Source organism: Camponotus vicinus, unplaced genomic scaffold, assembly GCF_025532165.1.
Source record: "Camponotus vicinus isolate PSW18456_S1 unplaced genomic scaffold, iyCamVici1.0 SCAF_5, whole genome shotgun sequence".
Classification (NCBI taxonomy): Eukaryota; Metazoa; Arthropoda; class Insecta; order Hymenoptera; family Formicidae; genus Camponotus; species Camponotus vicinus.
This window is the reverse complement of record NW_028141977.1, coordinates 19,366,288-19,384,525: the sequence shown is the minus strand read 5'-3', so window position 1 is coordinate 19,384,525 and position 18,238 is coordinate 19,366,288. Positions and strand designations below refer to the sequence as shown.

General features: G+C 33.6%; 2 protein-coding genes across 11 annotated transcripts; one reads left to right on the top strand and one right to left on the bottom strand.

Moving 5' to 3' along the window:
* Positions 1-556: 556 nt before the first annotated feature.
* Positions 557-2,973, bottom strand: LOC145972166 (uncharacterized). 2 transcript variants are annotated; one of them, XM_083100508.1, is made up of 4 exons: positions 2,663-2,973; positions 2,012-2,245; positions 1,418-1,598; positions 557-1,345 (listed from the first exon to the last, which is right to left on the bottom strand). In XM_083100508.1, the coding sequence occupies exons 2-4, from the start codon at positions 2,142-2,144 to the stop codon at positions 1,177-1,179; spliced, it is 483 nt and encodes a 160-aa protein (XP_082956634.1). In that variant the 5' UTR covers positions 2,145-2,245; positions 2,663-2,973; the 3' UTR covers positions 557-1,176. The 2 variants fall into 2 exon arrangements, with proteins under 2 accessions (XP_082956634.1, XP_082956635.1); XM_083100509.1 differs by having other exon boundaries at positions 2,743-2,973.
* LOC145972163 (putative Rho GTPase-activating protein CG5521) lies at positions 2,821-18,081 on the top strand. Of its 9 annotated transcripts, none has more exons than XM_083100497.1 (29): positions 2,821-3,164; positions 4,529-4,639; positions 4,891-4,908; positions 5,175-5,346; positions 5,434-5,782; positions 5,912-6,189; positions 6,276-6,570; positions 6,658-7,028; positions 7,120-7,342; positions 7,421-7,628; positions 7,720-7,851; positions 8,231-8,485; positions 9,036-9,226; positions 9,333-9,431; positions 9,511-9,795; positions 9,870-9,995; positions 10,089-10,256; positions 10,619-10,675; positions 11,013-11,123; positions 11,209-11,367; positions 11,444-11,623; positions 11,695-12,058; positions 12,146-12,294; positions 12,366-12,541; positions 12,662-13,121; positions 13,190-13,476; positions 13,565-13,701; positions 14,067-14,192; positions 14,958-18,081. In XM_083100497.1, exons 1-29 carry the CDS (start codon positions 3,059-3,061, stop codon positions 15,116-15,118), a joined length of 5,754 nt encoding a protein of 1,917 aa, XP_082956623.1. In that variant the 5' UTR covers positions 2,821-3,058; the 3' UTR covers positions 15,119-18,081. The 9 variants fall into 9 exon arrangements, with proteins under 9 accessions (XP_082956623.1, XP_082956626.1, XP_082956625.1 ...); XM_083100500.1 differs by having other exon boundaries at positions 5,434-5,791; positions 8,273-8,485; XM_083100499.1 differs by having other exon boundaries at positions 5,434-5,791; positions 8,255-8,485.
* The last annotated feature ends 157 nt before the right edge of the window (positions 18,082-18,238 follow it).

Below are 18,238 nucleotides of genomic sequence, written 5' to 3'. Positions count from 1 at the left end.
TAAAATATATTTTCGATTTTTCTCAATAAAAAATAAAGATATCGTAAGAGATACTTATGTCAAATTTGACTTTGCTACTTATTGTCAATTAATATATATAGAAAAATATGCGAATTATTGAACAAATTAAATAGAAGAATATATATAAGCGTTTTTAAAGTAAATGCGATTTCTATCATAATATGATTCAATTTTATAGCTATAAAATCAGAAGACTTTCATCATTTCATTAAATAATTCATTAAATAAATATTCTGATACGCATACCTTTTTTCTAAATATTATTCGATTTAAAATAGATAAATAACACAAAAGAATTTAATTTTAACGAATGATGAGAAATATTGAGAATATAATAATTAAAAACTAAGTTGATTAATTAAACGAAACACAACACTTGAAAAATTTAATGCAACAATGGACCAAACAATTGTTTTAAGAAACTAATCTTTTGAGTCTCGAGCAAATTCGATAAACTATTTATCACAAGTCCTTAGAAAAAAAATAGATTGGACTATCGCTATATTGTACTCTTCAACGATAAAAATATCTTGAAAAAGTCCAGCGAGGTTCCCAGTTGACACAAAGTATCTCACTTGTACTTGATCAACTGACAATAAGAAGATGATGTCGTCAGTTGGAGGAGGCCAGATGTCGCGTAAGGATTCAGGATCCGCCGATCCATTCACAGCAGCTCCCGTAACGCAGCGCACCTTGCTCGAAACAACGTCGACCTCCAGGACTAAGGAAATTCGATACACCACCACAGTACCCGGAGAAATGTGCGCTACCCTACTCATCTATATTCTGGCCCGCTCCAATTCCATTAAACAACTGACAATCTCGAAACGGAGCTTGGCCTTCGTGTGTTGCGAGTAAACGTTGTAATTGCTGCCATCGACTGATGTATTGCTTATTTTCGAGCAGTTTAAAAATGTGTGGTCAGATATTATATGTTATATCGAGACATCTTGCACATTATCTATCGTATGATCGACGTGTCCTTATAACATATTTTTTTTTTATAATGAAAAAATCACGCGATAATTTTTATAGATAAACGCGTGTGTAATTTTTTTTATTGATTTATGAATTTAAAATTGAAATCGAGAAATTAAACATTGACGGAATCGTCGAATACGTTTCACGGGATGCTAGCCGATGTGTAAGTAACGATTATTTTTTCGTTTTTGCATAATAGGAGTTGCATTGATTAAATCTATCTCCGGCATAAGGTGCTTCGCATTGATTCGCGCCACGACTTTTCTGACGCTCGTCGAAAGCCTTCATGTCGGCGTTCAATTCCTCGTACGGCTGCGTCACGGTATCGGCCAGATCCTCGCATCTACGATCGTTTGAAAAGAAATGATCTCGAGCTGTTCATTTCAATAAATTAAGTCGTTTCAATAAATCGTACCGAATCGTTTTGTACATCTGACAGGGTCGACATCTTTTATCAGCCGCGAGTGCAGTCTTATCCAGGCCGAGTTGTTGAAAGACCTTCAAGCCTTTCCGCCAAATATCCTTTTCTTTCATAGCTTCATCCACACTCGATACCGGCGATTCCGCTTCCGACGACGATTCATACTCCAATGTACCTTTGCAACAACATATTTCATCTTATGATTAGTTTATATTTTCGATTAATTTTTCATTCTGCTTTTATACATAATTTTATATAACAAATATAAAAATGAATTTGACATAAAGCACGTCTTGTGTAAATAAGTTACTGTAACGAAGTTTTCGATATATATTTTTATACAAGAAATAACATTTAACACAACACATACACACACATATACATGCAATATCTTATTAACTTTATATATAATCGATTATAACTCTAAATACATTTTTTTTATTACATTATAATAACACAATTTATGAATTTATGGCGTATTAAATCTTTTACAAATTATGACAGATATCATATAGTAAAATGAAAAAACACATTTTGCCGAATATATATTATAATAACCTAATTATTTATATGTATCTCATCTCGTACCTTTGTGAGGTTGCAAGCAATTCTGACCGTCTAAAAATTTCCAGAACGCTTTCACCTTTTCCTGTCGACTTGAACTCTCTTCTCTAACAAATACGAATTTCATACAAGATTCTTCATCTTCCGATAAATTCATGTTGAAATCGCGCGAAAGCGCGTACGATTAATTTGATATAACTACGCCATTGACGTCACTTCCGCTCGTTCAAGCGCAGCCACACGTGCAAACTGACACGTCTAGTAACATCGAATATTGATCTGGTTACAGATACTACTCGATCGATAAATAATTATTTTTTATTAGAAATTGAGCATCGTCGTTTATCTTGTTTTTCATAAAACTAAATATAACATTCCCTTTTATAAATAAAATCTGATAATGATTTAAATTAAATATATACACGTAATAACACAAATGAATTTCATCTCGATAGAATTGGCGGCAAATTCAAAATTTTGATCCGCGATTCATGTCACACGAATAACAAATAATACAAATAAACGGTAAATATTTTTATCTCGTGCATCGTCTATTTTCAGTCAAAATATTTTGCAAACGTTATAAATAGAAGCGCCAGGAATTTTAACTCGGAGAATTATAACCTCATCTCAAGTTCGATACCGAAGGAAAAAAAACAACAAAATGAGTCTTACGATAATCCTGCGACATTTGACAATTGAATCTGCAGCGATCGTTATAATTGTCAATTCTAATTTCCTCGGATATTGTATACCTGTCCTCGATCTCTCCGGTCGAGCAAATTGGATGACGGATGATGTCATTGCCCCCCGAGGTACCGTGCGCATCGTTGACGCGCAGCCTCTCAAGATGGCCGTCACGTACATCTGATCGGAGGTGTGTGTGCGAAATTCGACGCCGATTTGACGTGATAAAGGTTGAGCCATGCACGCTGGCGCCTCGCGTCGCTGGCAGGATGATAGCGCGTTAGTCAATTAATCGGCATCGCTATCGATGTGGACCATCTCCTGGGCGCCGTCGTGTCGATGGTTGTTCCTGTCCTCGCGGCCGCCGGCGGCTCGCATTGAACCATGTTCAGCAAGAAACTTCATGTGGACGTCAAGAAGTCGACGCTCAAAATCCAGGATGTTAAGAAGGACAGTGCGACGCGATTCAAGCACCTCAAGATCGTGCTAGGTGAGAAGGCTAATCTCTTCACGCTTTAGTCCAAGTCGCGAATAATCGGCGACCGATCGGTGAGGGAGCTTGTCTGGAGAGAGGATGATTGTGTGATGTGTGTAAGAGCTGACCTTTGGTAGTTAGCTTACTCCCACACGCTCGTTGAGGACTCTTTAAAATGGAATCTAACGATTCTCGTACGAGGAAGTGTTGATACTTGTTTGGCTTTGTATCGTATTCTTTGACAAGTGACACTTCTCACTCCCTGTACGCTTATATGAATCTGGGAGAGTAGATATTATTTTTATATTACTTTTTGTTGCTAAAAGAGAAATATAATTTGCTTATTATCATTAAAATTTATCTAACTTTAAGATATTAAGAACGACATGAAAAATATGGCTATCGTTAAAATGGAGTATTTGAATTAATTATTAAGTAACAATAATACAAGGATTTTTTAAAATTATAATTTTTATGAGTCTCTCTTTCTCCAAATGTAACAGTATTATAAAAATATATTATGCATGTGTACTTTACATATGCAATGTCAAATTTTATGTATGTTTTAGAAATTTTCCAAAATGCATCTCATATAATATTTGATAATTTTAAAAACAAAAACAAGAAATAAGTATATTTTTTATACTCGGATCTTTGCAAGAAATATGGTTTACATCATATTTGCGTGTCCTAATTAAAAAGATTTTAATCCAGTCATAAGATTGTGGTCTCTCAATATTATGAAAGATAGTCAGTATCTAATCACCAAACCACATGACCACATTGACCAACTTCTATGGCCTCCATCTCCAGCTAAAGTTACATTGTTGTTACTAGTTTCATGTATCTTTATATATGGAATTATATAAATACAAGTTCCATATATCTATACGTGTCCCTCTATTCCATTTCTTATTATTAAACTGCTGATAAGTTATCTATAATTTTAAATGTTTCATATATAATTTTGATATTTATAGATATAGATATTTTATAAATATTGTAAATATTTTATTATATTTACAGAACAAATATTTCTGTTGTATTATTTGTTGTGATTTAATTTTTATTCTATTTATGTCTGGAATGTCATAATATGTAATTATGCCATATCTATCTGTTCCTTTCATAATAAACATATAAGGAAAAAGAAAAGAAACTACTATATAAGTACAGGTGTCCAATACCACTTATGATGTAATAGCATTTCTACATTTCTCTGTATAAGGCACATCATGAGAGAGAAAAATCTCTTTTCCTTATTTCAGTTCTATTCAATTAATATAGATTATGCCTTTAAATATTTCATAATATATTATTTTATTTCATAATATGTTACAAGACACATATATTAATATGTGCATATTTTTATATTGAAGAAAATGTGGATACTGACGAGGCAAAGGGCTTTTTTGAGGGTAACTTCAGCCATGTGTACTTCATCTTGTATGATTGTTTCGTATCTGCTGAAGCAAATCTTCGACAACGTGGTAAGTTGAAGATAAAACTGATACTAAAATAATATAAGTACTAAAAAAGCTATCTCTTATCGCTATATAACTTTGAAAAGTTTCATACTAAAGTATATATCATATAATTATATCACATGCAACTTAACATTAAACATATAATATACCTCATTGCTTTTAAAATTATAATAAATTTTTTTTATTAACCGTGCAATACTCACACATTATTACTTTATTATCATCTCTTTCATTTCTTTCCATTCTGCTGCCAGAGCTTTCCTTCCATATTGGTAAGTCATATATTATATTATTCTTAGTTTAGAGGTTTTATTACATTCTATTGGTTTCTTAGATATAATTTAAAATTTTTAATTATTAATTATAATGTATAATTATTTCTTTTAATTTATAATTTTCTTTGATTGAATTATACAATTATAAAAAAAATTGTGCAAATAACGTTCTCACATTGATTGTTTTATTTTTATGATAATTTCTACAAAATATGTGTTTTATATAACTTGAAGATAAAGAACAGTCTATTTTTTGTTTATAGTGCATAAAGCACACAGAGAGGAGTTAGAACAAGTATTGCAGCTTCTGGAAAAAGTTTTAACTCTTCTTCCGGAGCTGCTCAACAGACGATGGCAGTGTCATAGTTTAGCACGAATTCTGCAGAAGCTCTTACATCCTGGTAATAGTTGGAAACTTCGTAGACAAGCCATAAGGTACATAGTAATCGATCTCTCAAAGCGTATTACATATATTTATTTAAAATGATGTATTTATATATTTAACATATATAAATGTTTTAGGTACTTTGTTTTGTGGTATCAAGCCCTTGGCGAAAATGCTCCCGAGCATATACATCAGATGTTTGCCAGTTTGGTGCCTGGATTTCCACCGCATCAAGCGTCGCCTTACAAATGCGATCGTAAAACAGAGGGCAAGAAAGAAAAACTCGTGAAAGCAGCTAATTCGGAAGAGAAAGACAAGAGAGAATTCTATGATACACAACTTGGACAAAGTACTTTTCATGACAATGGATCAAATCAATGTCCTATCAGCCAAGTTGACGGCGGACCTATTTTACCACCGCAAAGTGGAGAAAAGCCGCTCGATAATGAGACTGTTAGGTTTTTGGAAGCGTTGCTCGAATTTATGGTCACTCAAGTACTCTATTCATTTGTCATTCTTTAGAAATATTTCACTAAAAATGATTATTTAATAATAATTATTTTTTTGATATTTATTGCTTAATAAAGTTATTCATTTATTAATTATTAATTACAGGTAGTGAAAATAGAATGGCGAGATAAATCCACGCGACAATACAAAACTTTTCAATTTTTGCTAGAACGCTTCAAAGCAACGTATCTTCGTCACATTTGTCCGGAATTCGATGACAATTTTTCGCTTTACAAACCTAATCTGGAATTACCTACAATGCGGAAACCGATGAATCAAAATCAGAATAACTATGTGCTCTGTAAAGTCGCTGTAATCAAATGGATCGCAAGCTTCACTCATGTTGCTAGAAAAGATGGGCTTTTTGCACACCTTTCGCAAAGGTAATCTATTCTAAAGGCAATATATCATATTTCTGCACAATTTTCTAATATTTCCGTGTAATTTTAATTCTTATCAAAATCTATAGTACAACACCGAATGAGGAAAATGTCGAATCAGAATTACGCCGTGTATCTGTTACTCAAAATTCTACAGACTCAAATTTACTATCACCCGAATCGACTATGTCTCAGCAAGATAGTCAGAGTCAAGAAGACAATACCGTTTCGGCGATTATGTTAGTCAGAGAGGTTTTATATGGGAATAGAGATAATGTGAACTTTGTACACGAATTGTACAGACAGGCGTTTCTCCTGGATTTTAATCATGCAGCAGCTATAAGAAAAGCTATTGCCGTTTATAAAGATTGGATTCAAATGAACGTGAGTTCTGTAAACACAATCTAAAATAATATATCTCATATATAAATTTGTGTGTATAAATTATTTTATCTCAATATACTTTTATAGGAAATCCCTCCGTTTATGTTGGAACCGTTGGACACTCATAAGGATCGGGACGCAGAAGAGAGTCAAAGAAAGGATGCCAATGAAACGGAGAAAAGTCCTTCCGAAAGTTATCGACAGACAAGATTAAGAAACGATTCTTATCTTGGCGCTATACATCGGGAGAATTTATTTATTAGAGCAGGCTTGCAGAATGTTTTACAAATTTTCATCACTCAAGCATCAAATGTATTTTTCTTAGAGAATTCGGGACCTAATGCGTCTCCAACATTACTCGAAGAACAAACGGACAGTTGTAAAAGAGTCTTAAATGTATATCGTTATGTTGTTATGCACTCCAGACTGGAACCAGCAACTTGGGAACAGTTACTTAGGTATATTCACGATTTAATTTCTCTTTCAATTTTCTCTTTCACGATTCAAATTTGTTCGCAACGATTAATTTCGATTTCTTGGCTCTATCAGAGTGTTACTTCAAATTACATCGCTTGTATTGAGCGAGAAATCGTCTCGTCGCAAACATCAAGAAACTATCGGCGGAAAACTTGCTCCTGCGATATTCCAAACTTTAATCGTTACATGGATCAAGGCTAACTTAAACGTGATTATTTCTACGCAATTGTGGGACCAGTTTCTAGAAGTGTTAACGTCGTTAACACAATGGGAAGAACTGATTCGAGAGTGGGCGGTAAGTAAGTGACGAATATATCGCGAATTCTCATTCGTGAAACTTGTGAAATAATGTTTCTTTTATATATTCATATAGAAAACTCTGGACACGCTAACGAGAGTGTTGGCGCGACACGTGTACAACTTGGACTTGAACGATCTACCTTTGGATAGACTCAGCGAACAAAAATCAAAAAAGCGACGCGGAGTCGGAAGTCGTGCGGCATCAACAGGAAGCGTACAACCACCTCGAAAAGGCAGTGTCGATCAAGAGAACAGTGCTGTGCCGAAAGAAAGCATCGCAGGTGTAGAAAATATACATATATGTTATTTTATCTCATTATTTTATCTCGCACAAGATAAGATTTAACAAAAGAGTTTCTTGACTTTTATCAGATCATCCTCTACGCGACATGAGGAAAGTGCGACCGTTGCCGCGCAGCGCGAGCGACAACACTATATACAACGGCAAGACTCGTACAAAATTACACAGACAACGCACGCATACAATGCACAGCGGCATTCCCGGTAAGTAAAAATTAGCACGATTAACATAGTTTTTGGTTTTTATTTTTCGAAATTATATCTCTGCCCTCTGTGTTGCTGTGTGACAGTGTGCGCAGTTTTATTTATAACCGTGTCCCTGTCTTTCTTTCGCTTTGACGCTGACCGTGCCGAGTTAAAAATAACTTGTTCTGGTACCATAACAGACGGACCTAGCAGACAGACGAAACAGTAATCTTCGCATCGTTCTTTCTCATAGATCTATCACATTTGTAACTGAGCGCCCATTGTCGTCGCTTGTTCTAATATTCAATTGTGACATGCCGTTCATAAGATTGATTTTAACTAAACAATACATTCAAGTACATCTCCGCAGTGTCTGTCCTACTCTTGTTTGATTAAGTACGAACAATTTCCACACGTGCAGTACTCCCCCTATCGATAGAACAAGATATGGCGCGGTTACTATCAAGCAGCTCGTCATCGGCGACCAGTCGGAAGATGTTACCCAGCAGACGTGCCAAATCTTTGGATAGCATTGTTATAGTCGATAGCGAACCACCGTCACCACGATGCCCATCGCCGACACCCAGCAGTGGCGTCGACAGCAACAAAGATAGCCCCATACAGATAGAAAATATTGATGGTAGCAGTATCGGTATGTATGGTCTATCATATATAATATTTATGTAATATTACAAACGAACACGTACACAAGTTTGTTTTATAAAGTGTTTGGACATTTCCAAAAAATTGTTTTGTTATATATTTGTCTTACACTCTAATAACCACTTTATAACATCTCATATTAATATCGAATGTTTTATTAATAATACATTACGCTTTAGTGTCCGCTCGTGCAGTAAAGGCCAGATATTCTAAATGATACTGAAGCATCAATAAAATATTCTCTTTATTGAAGCCTCTGCTTTTCAAATATATAGTTTTCTGCTTTGTGGATTTATACCATTGAATTAAATATTGAGCTTGTAACAATTTTGAGCTTATAACAATTTTTCTTGTTGCACAACATTAGAAGGTATAAAGCTTGATTTTGCACATGGCAATTTTATAAATTATCAATTTAATAATATTTAATTCTATTTGAATCTTGTATACATTTGTATAGCTAAAATTTTAATAGATTTATTATATATATGTACACATATACACATACATATCTTTCTACAGATATTATTGTTTTGCAGATACAAATGATGCATCTGAAAGGAGATCAGTTATGGCAGGTGGAGGAGTACGTGGATGGTTACCAGATGTGGCTGTTGTTTTATGGCGACGTATGCTGTCGGCACTAGGGGATGTCAATAATATTCAAGATCCTGTTTTACATGGCCAAGTGATGGATTATCTCGTGCAACTCACACAAACATTGATTAAGGTAAAGAAAAAACAAGGACTACTTTAAAATATTAAATAATTATATTAAAATATTAAATAATATTAAATATTAAAATAATTATATTATTTATCTGATTTCTATTTAGATACGTTTAAACCAAGGAGTATCCGGAGATAATCAAGTAACACCTCCAGCACCAGAATTGATTCCACCTTTGACAGTCATCGCACCTTGGTGCTTTAAGGTACATATATGTAAAGCACAAAGTATAATACACACATAAATCGATAGTTTTCAATATTTATCTATGTATTTTTTTGCAGGCGATTCAACTTCCCGAGAAATATGAAAGTGGCAAATTGGCCGCATATCGTCTCATATGTCTCTTAACTGTGCAGCCGTTGGATATCAGTTTACCGAAGCAGCATCTTACGCTCTTCTATCGCGCTGTTCACAGTGGAATCGCTAGTAATGACGATAAAGTATTGCATGTACTCGTGAAGTACACAGGACCCAGATTATTTAGTTTGAATCTACCTGGATCGAGTCTCTTAATCCTGGACTACATACATGCCGCTAATGTGATACTTAGCAGTCAAGACATCGAGGTATTAAATTTTGATGTAATTTTCTCTCTTTGAAATAATCTAACGTTTATTCTTTTACCTATATCATTTTTCAGGCTCCAAGGACAGAAGCTGTTTCTATTATCGGTTCGTTGTTATCTCTACCCGTTGCAACGGTCAAACTACCCATGTTACAACCAAATGGACCTGACATTGTAACTATGACGTGTCCAGAAGCAAAAGTAATACTATCATTGTGTATGATTTAATGGCATAATTGATCACTTGTCAGAAATGATAGATTTTTGTAATTTTATGCCTATTTTGGGTTTCAGGAGCATATTGTAACGATACTCTTGCGAAGCTGTCGACGAGAACCCACCGGGATTGCGAGATGCTTGGCCTTATCAAGTATTGCGATGTTTGCATATAAAGAGTTGTCTTATAAAACGCAACATCCAAGAGTTCCAGAAGCTGTCACAGTTCTTCTTCTTGCACTTAGAGTAAGTTGAAAATTTTTCCATGTAAAAATTATAAATTTTTATTAGATGTCTTTGTGACAGACGATAATGCGAAATCACAAAAATAGCTAAAAATGCATTGGTTTTAACAAAAATGCCTGTAGAACTTTGAATATATAGAGCATGATGTAGAAAATTCTTTATTGAGTTGTTTGACAATCTGCACTTGGAATATTGTCTCGAGTTAAACAACAATATATAAGATGCACTGCAACTTATTTAAATGTATATTGTTTTAAGAATAAGACCTATTTAATATTTTTGAGCTAAGCTAAAAGCAGGTGTGTTGCGATAGTAGTAGTAAGATGAAAGCAAATATCTCTTTCATTGAGTGTCATTGGCAGCAAATGCAAGGAACGGAGCGTCGCAGAACTGGTTTCTGTTTTCCTCTAATGGATCAGGTAGTCCTACCAATTTTTTTGTCTTAATGTACTAGCTGTGTCGGCCATTTATTATGTGATGTTGACAGTTTTTGGACTGTTGCCTGCCTGATATCTTATGAGGATATCGTTGATTTTTGCATGGCCTACCGCTATATGTATGTCTGTAATAATAAAACTGTTTCAGTCTGCAATGGTATCCTTTTACCTTGACATTCTGTATACCTGCTAATGAGCAAACTCTTTACTTGTTATTAACTCGATGTTGATGAATTATATAAAATCATCTTCATAAAAAACATATTCTGTACTTGTCCAGAATTGATATTTAATGATTTTATCTACCTTCTGTCTTCAGGCATCGCACGTCACGGTTGCGCAGGTTGCGTGTGATTCTTTGTTACTTCTCTGCGATAAAGCCGATGTGCTGCTAGAATTGTATCCTAATGTGCCATCTAAGATAATACAGGTATATTAACAGCTAATATATTCTATATTAAGAAACATTTGTTGGTCTAAGAGAGTAACGAGAGTTTTTATTGTTTGATATTTAGATCTTATCGGATACACTTGGGCGAATGACAACGCGAGAAAGACGCGGATCATTGACAATATCGATGCTATTTTGCTTGGGTGAATGGGCTATGCACTTAGGACCGACAGTATTATTACAGGTGTTTCAAGGAAAACCTCTTCTGATGACCTTATTCACAGTTAGTATATTATGCCTTCTTATATAAATTATTTTGTCCGATTTCTACATCGTGTTTAATTTTATATTATGTATAGGTGTTAAACAATATAGTGCAAAATAAAATTGGAAAAGAATTTATGAAAACCGCTAAGAGTAATCCAGAAGATGATGATGATTTTGATCCTAACATTACATTGGATAATTTAGTCAATGTGCCCTCCTCGAAATCGCCTCACAAAGGAAATATTCAGTCTGTACAATTGGCAGCGAAAATGGTAAGCTTTGTAATCTATTATACCTACATAAGCATGCATGTATAATTTACACGATATCTTAACACATACAGGTAATGATGCATTTAATCAATCATCTGGGACATTTTCCGATGGGTATCGGAGCCGCGCGTCTCTCGTCGCTGGTCGTCGAGTTGGACGACGTTCCTGGAATCGATGGGGATGAGTTGTCCTCCGCTATTTTTCAAGCGCCTAATATACAGCTCTTGATGCTCTCTAATTCGATCATAATGTCGCTGGTAGAATTGGCAGCACTAGATGCACCCGGTGGAGGAGTCACAGCTGGTTTGACTACGGCGCCTTCCTTGGTCAGGGTCTTGTTGCGCGATCTCGCTGGAAAAGCTTCTTGGGACAGTTCTATCTTATACAGCCAACCCTTTGTCGAGGACGATCTACCGTTGCCATTTGCAAAACCTGGTAAATTAATAATAATTTATACAAGTTGTGATAGTTTTTCGGCTAAAAAGGCAAATTATAATGTATATCATCTCTTACTCATTTCAGTTGATTGGAACGCGAAATTACATACGGACGATTTGAACAGTGTCATCACACCTCATAATTGTACACCTAGACATACGATACGACATCGTGAGCCTCACATATTACCGACTTTTGCAAATGCCGCAAGCGATATGGACAACTTGGATGATGTGAGTTATAGCAAAGTTAACTTATTTTTTTAATTTATAATAATTGTTATTAAATAGTTTTATGTTCTTAGCTCCTTCAGTATATAGGACACACCAGTCCAGAAGTTTTGACCAACCCGGAGATTGCTCTCAATGCGCCCGCTAATCCACCCCAGGGACACTATCTCGAAAGCGAGACTATCGCGACGATTCTGAATCAAAGAAATTCCGAGCAAGAACACGTGAATAATTGGAGTCAACACATTAGGTTGCGTGTTCTACCATTTCTGAATTAGATTAACGATCGATCGCAATTAAAGTACTTTCGGGAGACTTATAAAATTAAATTATATTTAATTTTAATGTTGCAAATTTCTCTCAATTTCAGTATGAGCGCATCGGCAGTTAGCCCGCCATCGTGCCACCCACCTCCGGCGCCGTTTCATCACTGCCGCCTTCTATTCTCGCATTTAGGCCTGTCTGGTTGGGAGCTGCGCAAAAGATTGCATTTGCTGGCGAAAAATGAGAAGCTCGTACGTGAGCTTCGTAATCTCGATAGCCAACGATCCAGAGAAACGCACAAGATAGCAGTGATTTACGTCAGCCAGGGTCAAGAAGACAAGAACTCCATTCTAAGTAACATCACTGCCAGTAAAGAATATGAAAGTTTCATCGCGAGACTCGCTTGGGAAGTTGAACTGGAATCACACACGGGTTTTCTCGGCGGCCTGGTGCCCGGCAAAGCATCTGGTGTTACCGCGCCATACTACGCTACATCGTTCACCGAAATCCTCTTCCATGTTGCTACGAGAATGCCATCGGACAGTCCCGAAAGTTTATTGCAAAAGGTATATGATTTTCGATAATATTTATATAAGAAACATTTCCAGAATATTCACACAATCCTTGCTTTCAGACGCGACATCTTGGCAATGATGAAATCCACATAGTCTGGTCGGAACACTGGCGAGACTATCGTAGAGACATCATACCCACAGAGTTTTGCGATGTTTTAATAGTTATTTATCCACTACAAAATAAGCTATATCGAATACAGATCTCACGAAAATCGGAGATTCCGTTTTTTGGACCTTTATTCGATGAGTGCGTCGTGGAAGATAAGGTATTGCCAGGTTTAGTAAGAACGACCGCATTGGCGGCGAGTAGAGCTAAACGGTCTACGCTTACATTATATCAAAATTAGTAAGTAACCTGTTCATAAGTCGCAATATTACAAGAGAAAGGAAAAGAGTAGAATATTGAATTGAATGCTATTAAATGTAAATTTCAGTTACGAGGAAAGAGCTCGATCCATCGATACCGTTATGAGAAATCATAAAGAACCTACAACGTTCGAAGAATTTGCGGCTAATGTTTACTCACCGGTACAACCGCCGAGCCCGTTCAGCGGAACTTCATCTGTCTCTGGTATATAAACTATTTAAGGCACATTAAATCAAAGTATTATAATTATCGTATAGTTTAATTTATACAAACAAACTTTTTGCTTTTTCACTATCTCACGTTTGCCTTTTAAGTATGCATATAGAATGAAAATGTTATGCGCACGATTATAATATTTTCATTCTGTGCTTGTGCCGTTAGACTCACAAAGTGTTAAGAATATGAAGGTTCAATTATATTAATTTTCTAATTTTTATTCATTTTTTACAATGATTTTTACACGTGATGCGCAGAAAGTTATGTGTCTCTTTAGAATTCTGCGTGTATATATGTTATTACAATATAATTTATATTTACAAAAGTTATTATTTTTATCGATATACTATCAGGCTCTACAACAAGCGTGCAATCCACAGCATCGTCAAATCTTGCGGCAGCGCTTATTGATTCGCATCAGGGACGTTCCGGTCTGCGCAGCACTTCGACAGCGAGCAGTGACAATCGTGCGAATAGAGGTGACTAATTCAGTCCACTAACCCCCATCCACCTTGTAACACCATTGGACAAGGTAGTATTATTAGTTTATTTTATTATTTCCATGCTGTTTTTTCACAGCCTCTTATCTGACATTGTATCCTACGTCTCTATCTATCTGTTAAGTATACGTCTTACAATCGTCTTATCACGATTCAGACAGTGATATTCCGTGAAATATCCGCTACAGGTTGCTCGGAAGTAAATATCTTGTAAGATGAAAATGTGTAATTTTTTTCTTTTTTTCATAATCCTGATTCCAACTTTTATGTTCGATGCTTTATTGTACATGTGCAATAATAAAACAGTAAATAGAATTGCAAGATTTAATCTGCTGAATATATCACGTGACGAAATATAAAAATTTCAATCAACTCTTTCTTTCACATTTCTGTGTCTCTTAATCAACTCTTTGTTTGGCAGTCTTGCAAAATATATTCAGAGGTAATCTTTCCAATCTATGAACATTTAAGATAGCATGTTTGAGTATTTCTTTTTTTTATATTTACATAAAATATGTTTTTATATGCCGTGTTTTAAACATTGCTTTGAAGGAAGTTATATACAATATGCGAAATATGCGATAACGCTCTTTTTTTTCAATTGCACGCTTAATTTTTCTAATAAAATATCTGCCTAATATATCACAAGCAGCTACTTCCTAGCTAAAATTTTCTGTATTCTCACTTCTTGATCGATAATATATGAAATTATAATTAATGAATAATTTTTGCATTTGTTTTCAGTTTCCGACGGAAGCAGAGTGTGGTTTAGCAATGACACCCCCGAGAGCACTACACTTCACGGAATTTCACCGAGACCCGTAAAAAAGATGTCCTTTAAAACTGGACCAAAGCAGAGAGCTAATACGCAATCTACTCCACCGGATAGTCCGAGATACAAATAAAAGGTTTTTTCATTCACATCGGTAAAAGTGCTCTGCGCAACTGATTTTCGGTAGACTCACCGAGCGTTACACTTTAAAGGAACTTATCGGGTAAAAGTTAAAATAACAAATAATTATATAATAAGATATTCCACTGTTAGTATTTCGCGCGTAATGTGAATTAAAAAAAAAAGAATATATATATATATATATATATATATATATATATATATATATATGTATGTATGTATATATATGTATCAACAATGATTGGCAATTCGATAACTTTTGCCAACTGATTACATTTTATTCACAGTGGAGATTGAATATCCGATTAGCGTTTTCTGTTTTCCGTCCTTAGGTTTAATTTTTATATTAAATGTACAGATCGTTGTTTTATTTGTTGCAACGTGAATATTAATTTATTGGAAAGTGAATATATAATAAATTTATTAAATCATAGATATATACAATTAAGTATATTTCTTATAGAGACTTATCGATGTCGAGAGACAGCTATTTACATATATATTGTACAGCACTTTCTCAAAATTGATTTATCCTACTTCAACATAACTTTGATAACTAGGATAATTCTCTGTCTGATGAAAGAGGGGGGGAAGAGGTATCTAAAATATGTCTGTCTTAAATGAAAAATAAGCATAGAAATACTAACATTGTCAGAATGCTCTGCGATACTGCTACATGGCCTTGTAACTATCTTATTTATCACAATATACACATAGAGCAACTATTTTATTATTAATTGGCAAGAGATAAACGCAGGAGAATTTACAATTAAATGTTATTCGCGATAAAGCTTATTAGCATATACATTAACATTACTATGGGACTAATATAAATATGATAATTGCTTTAGCCTGATTTGAAGCAAAACAATAATGATTATTATGTTTGAATAAAGCGATAAACCAGGTTTTTTTTCCTCATGAAAGAACACTTAAAAGTTATACATTCCATGTGCATATATCATTGTGTTTTTAATCTATATTAATTTGCATTATATAAAATTCATTTATATATTTATATTACGTATCTATATATAAATGAATTTCTGTGAGCCATTCCATTTTCGAAGTTATATGCACCTACTTTTTATATGTTTTATAATATATCAATGTAGAATCTCTTTCATTTTACTTGATAACATGAAGAGATTGCAATCGCCGAATCATTTTATTTTCATACCAAAGTCGAAGATGCTTGATATTTTATAATATGAGCGAATTAAATATTTTGTATGATAATATAAAACAGAAAATATATAATTACAACAAATCTCCAGCCGAGATATAAGAGAGAAGATTAAATTTGAAATTGAAAGTAATTTAATCCATTCTTTAAAGCAATAGCAATTTGTTTTATACAAATCACATCTTCTCTATATCTCTCTTTCTCATGCAGTGATAATAATCAAAGTATTAATATTATCTATTAACGAACGGCAGACTACAATATGGGATTATATTGTGGTAACGACGCGGTATTTGAAATGAGATTTTTCTAGAGGTATACACTTCGCGATGGTAAACTCTGTGTATAAGTAGAATTTTTTGACTATTTTGAAGACTATTTCATGAAACACATTCAAAAACGTAGGTATTAGCAACGAAGAGGTAGTTAATAATTACTGATGCGCAGATCATGGCCAAAGCAGCATTATTTTTTCACTAATTTATAATAAGATAGAAACTGTGTGTATGTATTGTATATAAATTGTTAAGCGTATAAAATGGTTCCAAAGTCGTTTAAAATTATTCCAAATGTACGTCATGTTATATTGCTATATCATTATATAATATGATATATTTAATTAAACATACACACACATAACACACATACGCGATATACATAAAATTCACTTATTATCATCATATACATATATATATATATATGCTTTTACTGATTGTATTTATATACATACATAATATTGTACTTAATTAAACACCTTCATTAGTATTGCTACTATTGCTATTATTATGCTATTATTTAATTTTTTTAAATGAATTGCTCTTAATATATTAGAACATTTTCTTGTATTACGTTTAATTTTGGCAGATAAAAAGATTAGTGAATTAATAACAATAGTGCACAAATGTAAAGATTTTTTGTTGAAAGATGAACTTGAATAATTCTTTTCTTTTTTTAAAAAAAAAGGATATATATATATTCGAGAAGAAAAGAAACCTAAAGAGAATTATACCAATGCCTCTTAATTGTTTCTTGTACAAGAGTAAAATTGTATTCTATATCTACCTATATGTAAAGATATTGTGCAGATGTTTACATATATTGATATTTGTACGGAATAACATGTAAAATGATCTTATAGAAAATATTTCTCCATTTGCAAAGAAATTATTTCCAGGAGTTAAAAATAAGGCATATATAAGATGTCTTACAAATGCAGTGATTCTATATTAATAAACAGAAAAAAGGAGAAAAAAAGAGTATTGATACTAATATATATTATTTTCTACAGAAAAGCAAACTAAACCGAATGTATATTTATCTTATAATTATGTATAATTATCTTTTTATCTATGTAATTGATCTTACATTGTATGATAATAACTTTGGCTAGGCTCAGCTTAAAGAGCAGTTATATGTGTGCATTTTATTCTCAATATTTATATGATGTATAAAAAATTCATAAAATTTGAATTTTAGCATCAAATTATGTACAGCGTTATTATACAACTTTTGAAGGAAATACCAATGATTTTCTTGCACAAACTTTACTACATAATCGACTCTTCTCTAAAATTTTATGCGGTACAGTAATTCAATAATTGCATTTGCTTCGATATCTGTACAGCATTCAAAGGTGTTCGAAAGATGTTATTCTTCTGCCATGGAAATCTCTGTTATTATACATATTAATTGTACACATTTCTGTAATGGACTGTACATTTTACTGCACAATAAAATTGTGATGAATTACAGCGCGAGAGAGAAAGAAATTGAGAGTAATTTTCATTTTTCTATTTATGTAATATATAAAAATATTCAAATATAATTTAAAAAACATAACGATTTATAATTTACGATTTCAATTTTTAGCTTAATGCTTCTGGTAAATTGTGTATATCGAACCTTTTATAGCGTATGTCATAAATG